The 13,319-nt window shown below is 49.2% G+C and overlaps 5 protein-coding genes across 5 annotated transcripts; 1 reads left to right on the forward strand and 4 right to left on the reverse strand.

The window, feature by feature from the left end:
• Positions 1 to 87: 87 nt before the first annotated feature.
• Positions 88 to 1,615, reverse strand: M438DRAFT_67880 (4-aminobutyrate aminotransferase). Its single transcript, XM_029910245.1, has one exon. The coding sequence runs from the start codon at positions 1,529 to 1,531 to the stop codon at positions 185 to 187; it is 1,347 nt and encodes a 448-aa protein (XP_029758230.1). The 5' UTR covers positions 1,532 to 1,615; the 3' UTR covers positions 88 to 184.
• A 4,443-nt stretch (positions 1,616 to 6,058) lies between these two features.
• M438DRAFT_278521 (uncharacterized protein) lies at positions 6,059 to 8,839 on the forward strand (the record flags this gene model as incomplete). The annotated part of the gene is made up of 1 exon (XM_029901012.1): positions 6,059 to 8,839. One exon carries the CDS (start codon positions 6,059 to 6,061, stop codon positions 8,837 to 8,839), a length of 2,781 nt encoding a protein of 926 aa, XP_029758231.1.
• Positions 8,840 to 9,488: 649 nt separating this feature from the next.
• M438DRAFT_337570 (uncharacterized protein) lies at positions 9,489 to 11,001 on the reverse strand (the record flags this gene model as incomplete). The annotated part of the gene is made up of 3 exons (XM_029904003.1): positions 9,489 to 10,584; positions 10,638 to 10,691; positions 10,913 to 11,001. 3 exons carry the CDS (start codon positions 10,999 to 11,001, stop codon positions 9,489 to 9,491), a joined length of 1,239 nt encoding a protein of 412 aa, XP_029758232.1.
• Positions 11,002 to 11,543: 542 nt separating this feature from the next.
• On the reverse strand, positions 11,544 to 11,998 carry M438DRAFT_67921 (uncharacterized protein). The gene has a single exon (XM_029910246.1). The coding sequence runs from the start codon at positions 11,906 to 11,908 to the stop codon at positions 11,603 to 11,605; it is 306 nt and encodes a 101-aa protein (XP_029758233.1). The 5' UTR covers positions 11,909 to 11,998; the 3' UTR covers positions 11,544 to 11,602.
• Positions 11,678 to 12,847, reverse strand: M438DRAFT_347733 (uncharacterized protein). Its single transcript, XM_029905974.1, has one exon. It carries the CDS (start codon positions 12,596 to 12,598, stop codon positions 12,089 to 12,091), a length of 510 nt encoding a protein of 169 aa, XP_029758234.1. The 5' UTR covers positions 12,599 to 12,847; the 3' UTR covers positions 11,678 to 12,088.
• Between the last annotated feature and the right edge of the window lie 472 nt (positions 12,848 to 13,319).

A 13,319-nucleotide genomic window follows, 5' to 3' on the forward strand; every position in this document is an offset into this window, starting at 1 on the left:
CTAGCGAGGAGAGCGAAGTTATAGATTTGAGAGTCAATCCTTAGGTGGCGAGCTGGTTATATAGCGCTTTCCAAATACCGCGGTCACGAGATTGTCCATTCATACCGTAGGGTGACAGTGAAAAGAAGTTGGAAAATGTCATTAAATTTTATCGTCTGTCGTACAAAGTATCCTCATCATACATCTACTCAGGAGCCTGACCCTTGGTTGCTGTCTCCTGCGGGTCCTCACCAGCAGCGACCTCCTTGATTGCGTCTGTGATTATCTGGATACCCTTGGCCATGTCTTCCTTGGTGATGTTCAATGGAGGGATGAAGCGGAGTGTGTCGTAGATGGATGTTGTCAAGACCAGCATGTCCTTCTCCATGCACTTGGCCTGGATCTTGGATGCGTAGCCCTTGCCGGGTGTGCACTCGAGAGCCAACATCAGACCAAGACCACGAACGTCGTAGATGAGCTTTCCGGTCTTGGGGTCCTCCTTGGCTGCTTGAAGAGCTCCCTTGAGTTCTCCTCCGCGAGCATTGACGTTGTCCAGGATCTTCTCCTCCTTGAAGGCCTTGGCTACTGCAACACCTGCGGCACAGGATACAGCGTTACCGGCGTATGTGCCACCCATGCTTCCGGGTTGTTGCTTGTCCATCAACTCCTTGCGCGAGACGATACCAGAAAGAGGGAAACCGTTGGCAATACCCTTGGCCATGATAAGAATGTCAGGTCTGACGTCCCAGTGCTCGACTGCGAACATCTTTCCGGTTCTGCCGAATCCACATTGAACCTCGTCAGCGACAAGAAGAATGTTGTGCTTGTCACAGATTTTGCGGAGAGCAGCAAGGTATCCAGCAGGTGGAGGAACGTAACCGCCTTCACCGAGAACAGGCTCGACAAAGATGGCTGCTGTGTCTGAGGGAGCAGTCTCACGCTTCAAGAGCAACTCGAGCTGGAGAACGGGGTCCATACAGCACTTGTCGAATCCAAACTTTCCATCGGCATTGAGGGCGATTGAGCATTGCTTGCAGTAAGGGAAAGGTACTGAGAAAACACCGGGCATCAAAGGAGCGTAATTTTCTCCGTAGATTGTCTTTGATCGTGTCATGGCCATAGTTCCGAATGTGCGTCCGTGGTAAGATCCTTGCATAACAATAATGTTCTGCTTCTTGGTTGCGTGTCTGGCAAGCTTGACAGCTGCTTCAACGGCCTCTGATCCCGAGTTCCAGAAGAAGAAAGTGTCGAGAGATTTGTGAGGCATCATCGGAAGCAATGACTCGACGAGCTCCAGGTATGGTTTTTGGAAAGCGATGTTTACTTGACCGTGGACGAGCTTGCCGACTTGCTCTTGTGCCGCCTTTGTGACTGTGGGATGACAATGACCCAAGTTTGTGACACCGATACCACTGGTGAAGTCCAGCATCTTGCGACCCTCAGTTGTCGTCACGTAGCTGCCAGCACCACTCTCAAGGACATGGTTTGAGAGACGGCCAATTCCACGGGCCACGTGCTTCGCGCCGAACTCTGCCAATTTGGTGACGCTCATGATGAATGTGATTGAGCGAGTTGTGATGGGATGTTAGGTACAGGGAAACTAAACAAAAGGCCAGGAAGCTCTAGAAGACCACGGGGCCAACACGTTTATGTAGAAAAGAAGAAGCAGGAGCTAAAGACGGTGGATCGTCATTGACGAATCATCAAAGCTCCCGCCGGTTAGCACAATCTCCAAACCTGGCTAATCTGCAAAGATATGGATTTTTTGGTGCAGGTGTACACCGAGGGCTCGTACCTTCCTTGCCAACTGAACAACTGTAAACAAGCCTTTTCCCCATATCCGTCTAGCACCATACCGGCTCTATATCGTATCAATTCGTAATGCCATCTCTTGTTCCTGCCCTCTCCGCAGTAGCCGTCGCCCTGATTACCGCGGGGAATGACCAATGAGCGAGTTCTGATTACCCCGCCTGACTAGGTGATGAGCTCGGACGCATGCGAAAAGGGCAAGTTCAAGCGTGTCGGAGAACACATCCCTCTTTAACATCTCCTTTTTTCAGCAAAGTGTTTGATGTTTACTTCGCAGAACTGATGCGTCGTAGGATTTCGGACGTGTAGAAACACTACCGAGTGTTTACCTGGCCCCTTTTCAGACATGTTTTTCATGAACAAACTCCTTCGGGTCATAATCGTGAGTTTCATCGCCATGCTGTCATAAGAATTCAAGAACTGTTCGACATGTTTGGATGATCGGGCTTAAGGTGGAGTATCAAGATGTGTCGAATTGTGACAATACCCTAAGTCTATACCGGCAATGGTATAACTACAAGTCGGTTTTCATCTATTGCAAAAGAAGCATCTAGCTCTGGCTAAACGACGTGATGATCTAGAGAGGGTTACAAAGAAATTGCTGTCTACCAGACATTTCGATCTTAGGCATGATTTCAAGCAAGCAATCTTTCATGCTATCTGCTACAACAGCATCACTTAAAAAGGCTCAGCCAAAAGTTCTAGGCGTAAGCATTCAAAGGCGTGGTATCCACCCTTGGAAGGGATTTCCAAAGCAAACATCTTCTCTTCTCCAAGACTACAACGAAGTCGTTTAGCAGCCACAGCCACTGCACTGCAGCAAGATTCAAAGACCTCCATACAGCCTTAGACCACGATAAAGATCCCGCAAGGCACAACAGGAAGCTCCCAGAGCAAGCATGATAGCCAATACGACAACGACGACAGCCCAGCAGAATCTTCCGGCATAAGCAGCTCCCAGCTATATATCTCGCCAGCCTCCCAACATCAATCAACTATCTCAACCAACCAAAACATCAACTCAGCAACCATGGGTCTCACACAATGGCCCACCCAAGAGGAGTACAAAAATCATGAATCAAGTTCGAAATCCGGCCAACCTTTCACCAAGAAGCCAGTCGCTCAGGTCACCATCCGCTGGTGCACCCTCACCGGCTATCCTGGTGGCAGGGTGTGGAATGTTCAACCCGTGGTCTTTAACTCAGATGAAGGCATCTTCGCTCGCAAGACCTGGAGTGCCGAATGTGTCTACTGGAGCCAGGACACTCTCACCTACTTGACTCATAGCGCTACTGTGCAGTCGGTATGTTGCGTTGAACGATACGTTCGAGTCGCTTGCGATAGGCTGACTCTGACTCTGACATACAAGGTTGGGCTCAAAGATGGCAACAGAATCTTCGTCACCGGTGACCGTGGCCACTCTACCACCCTTCACGAGGACGATATTGACGTAAGACAACTTGCTTTTTGTTGGTCTTGGTGCACCTACTGATATGCCCAGAGCTCCGGTTCCTACGACTAGTCAATGAGATGTTTCCCTGGTGCGCTCCGTCAGCTCTATTAGATCAACCACACGCTGCACCAGCAAGAATAGCGAGCTTTTGCGTAGAGAATAGCTATTCAGATACCACATTGTCAAGCTCACCAAACGTTGCCATAGTTTGTGAAGTCTAGCCCGTACTGAGTTTGAGGGTTGGAAAAAACGAAAGTCTTGATTTAGCGGCAATGAGGACTGTAGCTACGGTAACGAACAAGGATCAACAATCGGGGCCCAACCTACAGGTAAAGACTTTCAGGAGAGGGTCTCTCTGAAAGCACCTAATCTTGTTCTGCAACTAAGCTGAACAAGATATCATCGCTCACACTAGCGCTGCGATAGTCCCAAGGATACCCATTGTCAAGGAAGAGCTGAGCGTTGTCTAGTCGATAAGCTTGACCCTGCTTACGGGGAGGCGTAAAATGCTCCAGAGCGAGATCTTGACCAAGGTCCACCCACTTTCGCAGGAGTATTGCAACACGCTGAGGGATGCCGTGTGTATACTGAGACAGGCTCAATGGAAAGGGATCGCTGCCGATGTTTACGAGGTCCAAGGTATCTCTGAGCTGGAACATCCGTAATGCGCCCATCACAGGAAAGCTAGTACCACGGACGACATCACTGATCAGCCAATGTCGCCAACAATTGTATGCGACAAAATAAATGTGAGATGTTAGTCCAATATCAGTCTGGCAAGATTGAGGGCCGAGGTAAAGTTTCCGAACGGGAGTGATTGCTGTCGACCAGGGAACATTGTCAAGAAGCACTAAAAGCTCGTTGACGAGGTCGTCCAAGCGTTGTTCGTACTAAAAAATCCATTGTGGCAGACCCAATCTGATGTCAAGAGCTTCCAAGTTGAATGACCGCTCCTTACTGAAGAATGGATTCCTGTTCAGTGCATGACTAAAGAGCTCCTCGTCGCGCAGGACCGAAGCGATTCGTATGAGCTGGTCGTCGGATGTCGGCAGGTACTCGAGCCAGGGCGCGCTCATGAACATGTGGGCAAGTTTCCAGCGGGTGGCTTCCAGAACATCGTAGTAATTGATCCATTGCAGGAGCTTTTTGACAAGGTACAACATTTTTGCAGAAGCAACAGTGTAGGAACCATTGATGTTTGGTGAGATTGCTGTCGGCTGGAGAGGAAACCCGCACAATATGCAGAAACCTAGCAGGTTGACGGTGGCGATGATGTCTTGCTCGAGGCGTACTTCAGAGCACGAGACCGGGTATGACGAGCTTCTGGGGTCCTTGATGGCCGATTGATAGCTTTCGCTAGTGATGGCCGCCTCGATTGCAGCTGTGCGCTGTTCTTTTGGGGTTATGCTTGTCTGCAATTGTGGTATTAGCGATGTCAAGCCATTGCATTCGGTAATATGCTGACCTTTCCGACCAACGCATTTGACCCATCCGGGTCGAATTCCAGCTCGTATCTCTTCATTGTCCGATGTGTTCCGTTACCAATGTCTTGTTGTCCAGTGACTTTTCCATTGATCCAATCGGAGTTCAATGAGCTCCTAAAGAATGAGGAGTACCGAACGAGCATGGCGCTGGTAACATATAGGTTGTGTCGCTCCCCTGGAAGAAGCGAGATGACAACGTCGGCATTGTTGACGTAGAGAAGAGGAGGCGGCGGCGGCAGCGGATCTGAATACAAAACAAGTGTCCGGCAAAGATTGCTGGAAATCATGGCTCCTAGTAACAATGAAAGTAGCTTCTAGTGGGTCAACATACGATAAGGATGGGCATAACAACTGAGTTGATAGTAAGAGTTGCGATCTTTGATGGGAGCTGACACAGATGATCGGAATTGAGTCGACGCTCTCGAGCTACTTCGTCTTGCGTAGAGAGTGCAGGAGCATAAAAGACCTCGCAGCTTCTTTGGAGATGGTCGCTTCCTCTTCTCGCCAAACCTACATAAGAATCCGCGGATTGTGACAGTCGTGTGAACGACCTCGCTGAGCATTTCAGTGCAGTTAGATGCGGGAGCGTCCGTGGGAAGTTGAACGCCCGTCATTATCGGTCGAGTGTCCTCTCAGAATTGACATGATGAATTGAGCCTGAGCATTCCAATTTGTCGGTCGATTGCATTGGAGGTGATGTGCAAGAGGAAGGGACATCTCTGCCCGACCACAATCGTCAGCCACGCGAGCCCCTCAGCTTGGAGGCTTGGCATGCACCATCTTTGGCTTCACGGATATTTTCCCTCTCGTTTCCTCTCTCAAAAACTGCTGCAATCTGATGATCATCGAATTTCGTACCGTTTCCCCGCCGGAGTGAGTGATGAAGCGAATGCAATGGAAAATCAACTTCGGTATTCGCCTGATCTTCAACCGATAGATTGAGGTTGCAGCACGCCATGTGCTTGCGTGATGGAAGCGATGCTGTCGAGAAGATGGTAACAAGCACACGAGGGTCTGTTATACAGCGCATGTCGACTTCAGCTCTCCTCATCCAGTGAGATCGTTATTGCTTACTGTCAAAGTGCACGGTGATATTGAGCATCTGAAGATGATCTATTGAGAGCCCGACTTTTCGCTCTCTCACTGGACCTTCTTCCAATTCTCGAAAATTTCGTGCATTTTCATCGCTACACTCGTTGCGGTATCTGTTGCTTGGAGTGATCAGCATACGCTCCGTAAGAATCTCCTTTGCGCTTGATATCACTTCCCTACTATAAATTGCCCACTGGATCCCATCTCGGACATCAGGATTCAGTTCTTGCCTCCAAGAAGCATGCCTTCTCAAGTCTTCTCTCTGGTTGCAGCGTTTGGCCTTTGTGGTCAAGTAATGTCTCAGCTTTACCCCAACTCGACAACTCCTAACTCTGGGACTGTGAAGATTCAGTGGCTCGACGAGAAGCCTGCTTATAGTCCTGGAACAACCTTCGGAGTACCATGGCCCCGAGGGAAATATCAGGCTAACGACACAATCTTTTCGGTCGTCTCTAACGGTGATCACGTTGCCACAGAATCTTGGATTACTGGATATTGGTCAGACTCGTCTGTCAAGTGGACTGCTCATGCTATTGCAGCCAGCGCCCTCGAAAACGATTATACTGTCAACGCAGTATCGAAGAATTCAACAGCTGTTCCTTCCGAAACAAGCAGCTTAGAGGTTACTGATAGCTTAGATACTATCAAGGTCGACACTGGCAAGATCACCGCGACTTTCTCCAAGACTGGCAATATACTTGTCCAAGAGTTGAAGACTTCAAGTGGACAAGTAGTTGGGCAGAATGGAAAACTTATTCTTCGGTCTCAGTCGTCCGTTTTCGACGACGAAGATAAGCAGGGTCAACCTGCCGTTCAATACTTCAACTTTGAGAGCAAGATTGACAATGTCACCGTTTCCAAGAATAACATCGCCCGTACTTTGGTCTCCGTGCATGGCGACCACCGACAAATCAATGGTGGAAACTCAACTACCTCGACACACAAAGACTGGCTTCCATTCGTGGTCCGTTTCTACCTCTATGCCAACTCGGAGTCTATCAAAATTGTCCATTCTTTAATCTACGATGGCGTTCCCGAGACTGACTTCGTACGCGGTATTGGTCTTCGGTTCGATGTTCCCCTTGCTGACGAATTCTATGATCGACACATCCGAATTGCTGGCGTCGATGGTGGCATCCTCAACGAAGCTGTTCAAGGTATCACTGGTCTCAGAAGGGACCCCGGACAGGCCGTACGTACAGCACAGTATGAAGGAAAGAAGACTCCTGCACTTGACACTTGGGACACAAGGGTCTCTTCCAGATTGCAATGGATTCCTACCTGGAACGATTACAGTTTGACTCAGCTCTCATCCGATGGATTCACCTTGAAGAAGAGGACCAAGGCTGGTCAATCCTGGGTCAACATACCTGGCAGTACACGTGCTGGTGGACTAGCCTACCTTGGTGGTGCCACCAAGGGCGGCCTTGCTTTTGGTCTGAGGAACTTCTGGAAGCAGTATCCGTCCCAGATCGACATTTCCAATGCCGCTACAGATGTTGGTGCAATCACATTATGGCTCTACAGCCCTGCCGCTCAACCTCTTGACACGAGACCTTTTCATGACGGGCTGGGTGAAGAAGATTATGCTGACCAGCTTGACGCTCTCGAGATAACTTACGAGGACTGGGAGGGAGGTTACGACTCGCCCTATGGTGTAGCAAAGACTAGTGAACTGTTCCTTTTTGGCTTTGACAGCACGCCCGAGTCCGAAACTCTCGCCAATTTGACCCAGTACATTAACTCTCCACCTGTTCTCATCGCTGATCGCGACCACATTGCACAATCGGAAGCTCTCGGAACCTATTGGCAACGTCCTGAGAATAGTAGTGCATCGGCTCAGACTATCGAAGACCACTTGAACTTCCTCACACAATTCTACCAAGGTCAAGTCTCTCAACGCAAATGGTATGGTTTCTGGGACCATGGAGATGTCATGCATACCTATGATGTTGATCGCCATGAATGGCGCTACGATGTAGGAGGTTATGCTTGGGACAACTCCGAGCTATCCCCCAACCTCTTTTTCTGGAATCAGTTCCTTCGTACTGGGCAAGCTGATCTTTATCGCTTTGCTGAGGCTCATACCAGACATACTGGCGAGACCGACGTCTACCATCTTGGGCCATGGAAGGGCTTGGGTACTAGACACGGTGTGAACCATTGGTCAGACTCGTCTAAGCAGATTCGTATCTCGCAGCCACAATACCGTAAGGTCTTCTACTACTTGACCGGTGGCGATGAGAGAGTGGGCGATCTTCTTACCGAGATCCTCGATGCCGAGAAAGCGTTCCTGGTCGTTGATCCTAGAAGAAAGGTTCGAGCAGCCAACATCACCTACGTCGCTGACCCAGAAGCCCTCCTCATCGACGTCGGCCTAGACTGGTCGGGCCAAGCAGCAGCCTGGCTAATCGAATACGAATGCCGCGGCCCTCGCTGGCAAGAAGCAAAATCCAAACTTCTCGAAACTATGAAAGGTATCGCAAACCTCAAAAATGGTTTCGTCACCGGAGAAGCATTGTACAACCTCTACAACGGCACCATCGTCCCTCCTTCACAAGATCCTGACAACAAAGGCGTGGTCGGTGTTTCTCATCTCACCGCGGTATTCGGTCTTGTAGAAGTCATCGCAGAACTCACTACCCACTTTGGTGATGACTTCCCTGCTGATTTCGAAAAGGCTTGGTTGGATTATTGCTACTACTTTGGTGCTTCGCAAGAGGAACAGCTGGCGCGTTATGGCAAGGCGTTTGGTAAATTGAACCTCCATCAGGGACATTCGCGATTGACCGCATACGCTGCAAAACATTCGGGCAATGTCACTCTGGCTGCACGTGCCTGGAATGAATTCTACAACACCGATGGGTTTAGCCCTGATGCACCTTGGAAGAGTGAGAGGATTGATGGAAGCAAGGTGCTTTCCCCCGTTGATGAGGCGGCTTGGGTTAGCACCAACGATGTTGGACAATATGGATTGGCTGCGATTGAGAATCTGGCACTCATCGGAGGATATCTTCCTTGAATCAGGACTTGATACAGTTGATCTGCTTTTGGTTGCTCGACATACTTCTTCCAAGCGGACTGTTCATCGATCGCTCTTTCCTTTACTCTGTACGCCTGTTGGCGATCACGGTAGCTTTGTGCTCGGATCAATGGAAGATACTTTCCACATCCGTTCTACGTACTCATAGTCCTCCTACCCATCGCAACGATTACCGAGAGTCTTCCTACGCAATCTCCAATCTTTGTCTGATTTGGTGAATTCAGTCAGGGTGATCGGCTCAACCACACCTCCGAAGATCGAAATGTTTCTCAGGGCAGCAACATGCGATTCAACATCGATCAAGGACTATGGAGGGTTGGATTGAGTATGGTTGAAGGAGTCGATATAGTCTTGGATTTGTGGACCTGTTTGGCACATTCTGTGATGAAAGTTACGTTTTCAAAAGTGGTCGTCAGAGCAACACAGACAGGGACAAGCAGCAGAAATGCGCTTTCACCAGTCAATTCGAACGAAGGAAACATTGAAAAACCTGTATATGGTAGTATATGTCAATGTATTCCTCCATGCTTGTGGAAAAAAGAATCGAGGTTAGGTAAGATTGTATAACCATCAAAAGACTACGACTCTCGGAACACATCAAGCAACACATGAATCCGTACCTTCCATCTCAAACACCAGTCTCCTCATACGGATAACCATCATCCAATATCTTCCGCCACTCCGCCAAATCCTTCTCGGTATCGACATCCTCGACTTTACCTTTACTCCACGCCCTATAGACTTCCTTGCTGTTGTCAAAACCATACTGCTTCAGAGCCTCCACCAGTAACAACCCCCACTCATCATCACCCTCGAACCTCCTCTGACCTTCTGGAGGCTCTAGTAAGAACGCAGCATGAGCGAATTGAACCGTAGCGATCCAGTAGCGAGGATAAAAGGCCGCATTCTCCCAATCGATGATTGCAGCAACGCTGTCTCCGTCGTCGGAGACGAGGATGTTGGTGGGTCCTTGATCGTCATGGTAGAACACAAACTCATCATCAAACTCCGGCGGCGGTGCTGTAGATATGCGTTTCGCGTAGTCTCTGTACTCGGCGACAGAGTAAGGGGGCAGGGTACGTCTGAACCAAGTGTGTATAGGGCTTTCGAATGGCCAACCAGCGATCAGAGCAGGTGTGCCCACACCACAACCGGAGATGGTTTCAAACCTTTTGGCAGTCTTGGTAGCCAGCAATGAGATATACCCAGCCACTTGTTCTGCGATATTCAATCGCTGTTGAGGAGTCAGATCTGCCCAAGCTTTATCCAATGTCCTCGCATGAACTCTCTTCATGATGTCAAAGGAGCGATTGATGCTCTTGTCGATCCACGTATACAAGATTTCTGGAACGGGGATGGTGGGGAAGTGTTCGCGGACGAAAGCGATGGTTTCTGATTCCATTTGCATTCCTTCTTTCCACCCTTTGACTTTGCAGACGACTTCATCTCCCAGGAAATATACTCCACTACATGAGCCGGCGTCGTAGATGAGTTCGTGCATTGGTGCAGTACCCTGCGGGCGTGGGCAGGTGTCGACAAAGTATGCAGTAGACTGACCACGAGGGAGAAGGTGGAAGACGAAATTTGTGTCGTTCCAGGAGAGAAGAGTGTTGGGCGGAGGAGGCGTGGACAGCGGTGCTCTTATACAATTGACCATTGTGCCGAGAGCCAGGACATTGGGGCCTGATTCTGTTATCGACTCTCTGCAAGGCGGTATCATTTCACTATACAAAAGTCAGAAACCTGGACCGTCGGTGTGTTTTGAACCGAAACTTACTGGTACATTGCGGCGAGATACGAAGGTGTGCCGGTGATGTACTTGATTTGTACGCTGTAAGATTTTTGAAGAGAGTAGTGAAGTCTTGTTGTTAGGACGCGACGATGGAGGTAACAGAATGATAGAAAAACCGAATTCGGCTCCTCAATACATATTGGCTGCTGGACAGGCTGCAGAATCACAAGTCATGCTGGTGCCTACTGGTCATCCTGATATGCAGATGAATTGTTGCCTACCTCCCTTTCCAACACACGCACAAACGCTTCCCTGCATACCTCAGGCACAATATGCTGAAGCCTTCCTCGGGTTGCCAGATGCCCTGATTGGCCATGAAGCCGCTCGGCGTCTCCCAAGCGCCTGCCATGTCATTGCAAACATCACATCAAAGTCAGAGAACACTCGAAATGTATAGACACGAAACTCGTCAAACATCAAACCATAGAATGGTCTTCCCGACAAAGTCTGGGGTCTGGATTTGTGCAGGGGAACATGTTTCAAAAAAACCATGTTTCGAGATCTCCGGTTTCGTGTCTGCACACTTGAATGGAAACCAGGCAGCGCCAAACATGGTCGTAGATCAGCCGAGCAAAGTCGATCAGGCCCCCACGATCCCCGGAAACGTGTCAATAGACGATCGTAGTCTATATCAAGGCATGTTAAAGTGTCATCAGGCGAGCAGTGAGCACATAGCAACAACCCTCTCCATGACGTCTGCAGCTCAGCTCAGCTCGAGAAGTGTAGATGTAGATCAGGCATACAGGAATGACGAAAGAGTAAACCATCGTTCATGACATCCATCTTTGAATCCTCCTCATGACGTGAGATTGCATGACAGCTGAGCCACGAACATCCGACAAAACGCTCTTGCATTCCACAATTTGCACATTTATACATCAGGAAAGTAAATAGGGGGTATGCAATTCCACAACGGTGGAACAAGCATTACAGATCTCACAGCCGCAAAGTCAATTGTCTTGAAATGATTTAGATGTACATGTGTATGGTATAAGATTGATTCGAATACAAAAGAGAAAACAAAGAATATAAATAAAGAATAGAAGTAGAAGAGTAAGAAAACATCGAAAACTCCCAAGGGGTATATCTGGAAAATCCGCCATAAAAATAGAAGAAGGAAGAAGTGATTTCCGAACGCCGTCTCTGTTCGCTTTTTGGTCGTTCTTCATAAAAGTTGTGATAGAGAAAAGGTTGGTGTATAAAGAGCCGTGGAGGCTGACAAAAGGAATGGATAAGAAGGGAAAGGGGAATATCATCAACACACCCTTCTATATCAAAGAGGTGGAAGAAAACATTATACAAAAGGTGGTGGTGTATAAGATAAGTGGTTTGGCATCAAGTGCCGAAAACCAGACATGACGGGGCATTTTCCAAGAAGGTAAAAAAAGGGCGGTACTTTGAGAAGCGAAGATGAAAGGCGGTGATGATGAGATGGTTTACAGCATCTGAGCAACACCAGCGACGGCAGCAATAACAGCAGCGGCGCCGAATTGGATGGTCAAGCCGGAAGCGGCACCGGTGTAAGGTGCGATGGTGGGAGATGAGATGGCGACAGTGGTACCGTTGGTAGAAGCGTGAGGCATAGCAGCTGAAGCGCTGGCGGCAGAGGCAACAGGGTAGACGGTGACCATGGATGAGGAGACGACAGGGCTGGCAGCGATTCTCTGAACAGTTTGAGTGAGGAGCTCAGTGGTGAAAGAGGTGGAAGGCGAGCTGGTGGGGACAGGAGCCTGAGAGGTGGAGATGATAGGAGCCTCAGAGGTAGAGACAGCCTCAGTGGTGGATGCGGCAGGAGGAGTAGTGGTCGAGGTGCATGTGGTGGTCTCGACAACACGGCTAACAGTGAAGGTGGTGTAGTAAGTCATGACGGAAGTGACATCGGGGTCCTGGGCACTGACGCCAGAGATGGCGAACAGAAGAGGAAGCAAGAAGTTGGTGAACTGCATTGTGGCTGGCTGAGATGTTTGATAGTGGTGTATCGGTGATTGGTTGCGATATGTTCAATGAATGTTGGTGATGAATGCTAGGCCTTCGAGGTTGGCTAGTGTTGTCTGATAGACAAGTATATGTGTAATGAGTGTGATGGCAGAGCACAGCTCGCAATTGGCAAGATGAGATCCGAAAGGGAAAGAGTGACTGTTACTGTCTTGCAGTTGGAATGACTGTGTATCGATAGAGAAAGAAGGAAGGGAAGGAAAGAGCGCGCGGATACGAGAGGATCTCCACAGAACATATACCAAGCACCAACATCTCACACCTCTGGACCTACCGCCAATCCCAAGATACCGGACAGCCCTCAATCTTAGCCGCGGGCACGAGGACACAGTGTGGTTGTGTGGAGAGGGTACCAAAAGAACGTGCTCAATCTCATTTCCCGGTATGCGCTTGATCGCAAACACCCATTTCCGGCCTAGTCGCACAACCTCATTTCACCACTTCACGCAAGAAATGGGCGCTAGAGCGAAACGGTGCGACCATTAGACTTTGGTACCTGGCGCTTGTGCCTGTGTCAAATCGGAGACTTTCTGCTGCTGCAAGTGTTTGTGCAACCTTTTGCTCTCCATCCATGCATGGCACACATGTGGGGGGACGGTTCAAGAAACAGTTCGAGGCAACAGAAAACGGGCGCGTAGCCAAAAAAGAAAACGACCATGCTATCGAAAATGA

Source organism: Aureobasidium pullulans, assembly GCF_000721785.1.
Source record: "Aureobasidium pullulans EXF-150 unplaced genomic scaffold scaffold_16, whole genome shotgun sequence".
Classification (NCBI taxonomy): Eukaryota; Fungi; Ascomycota; class Dothideomycetes; order Dothideales; family Saccotheciaceae; genus Aureobasidium; species Aureobasidium pullulans.

Excerpts from the sequence above, each read along its gene's own strand:
- M438DRAFT_67880 (XM_029910245.1), bottom strand. The coding sequence starts at position 1,531 with ATGAGCGTCACCAAATTGGCAGAGTTCGGCGCGAAGCACGTGGCCCGT.
- M438DRAFT_67921 (XM_029910246.1), bottom strand. The coding sequence starts at position 11,908 with ATGATATTCCCCTTTCCCTTCTTATCCATTCCTTTTGTCAGCCTCCAC.
- M438DRAFT_347733 (XM_029905974.1), bottom strand. The coding sequence starts at position 12,598 with ATGCAGTTCACCAACTTCTTGCTTCCTCTTCTGTTCGCCATCTCTGGC.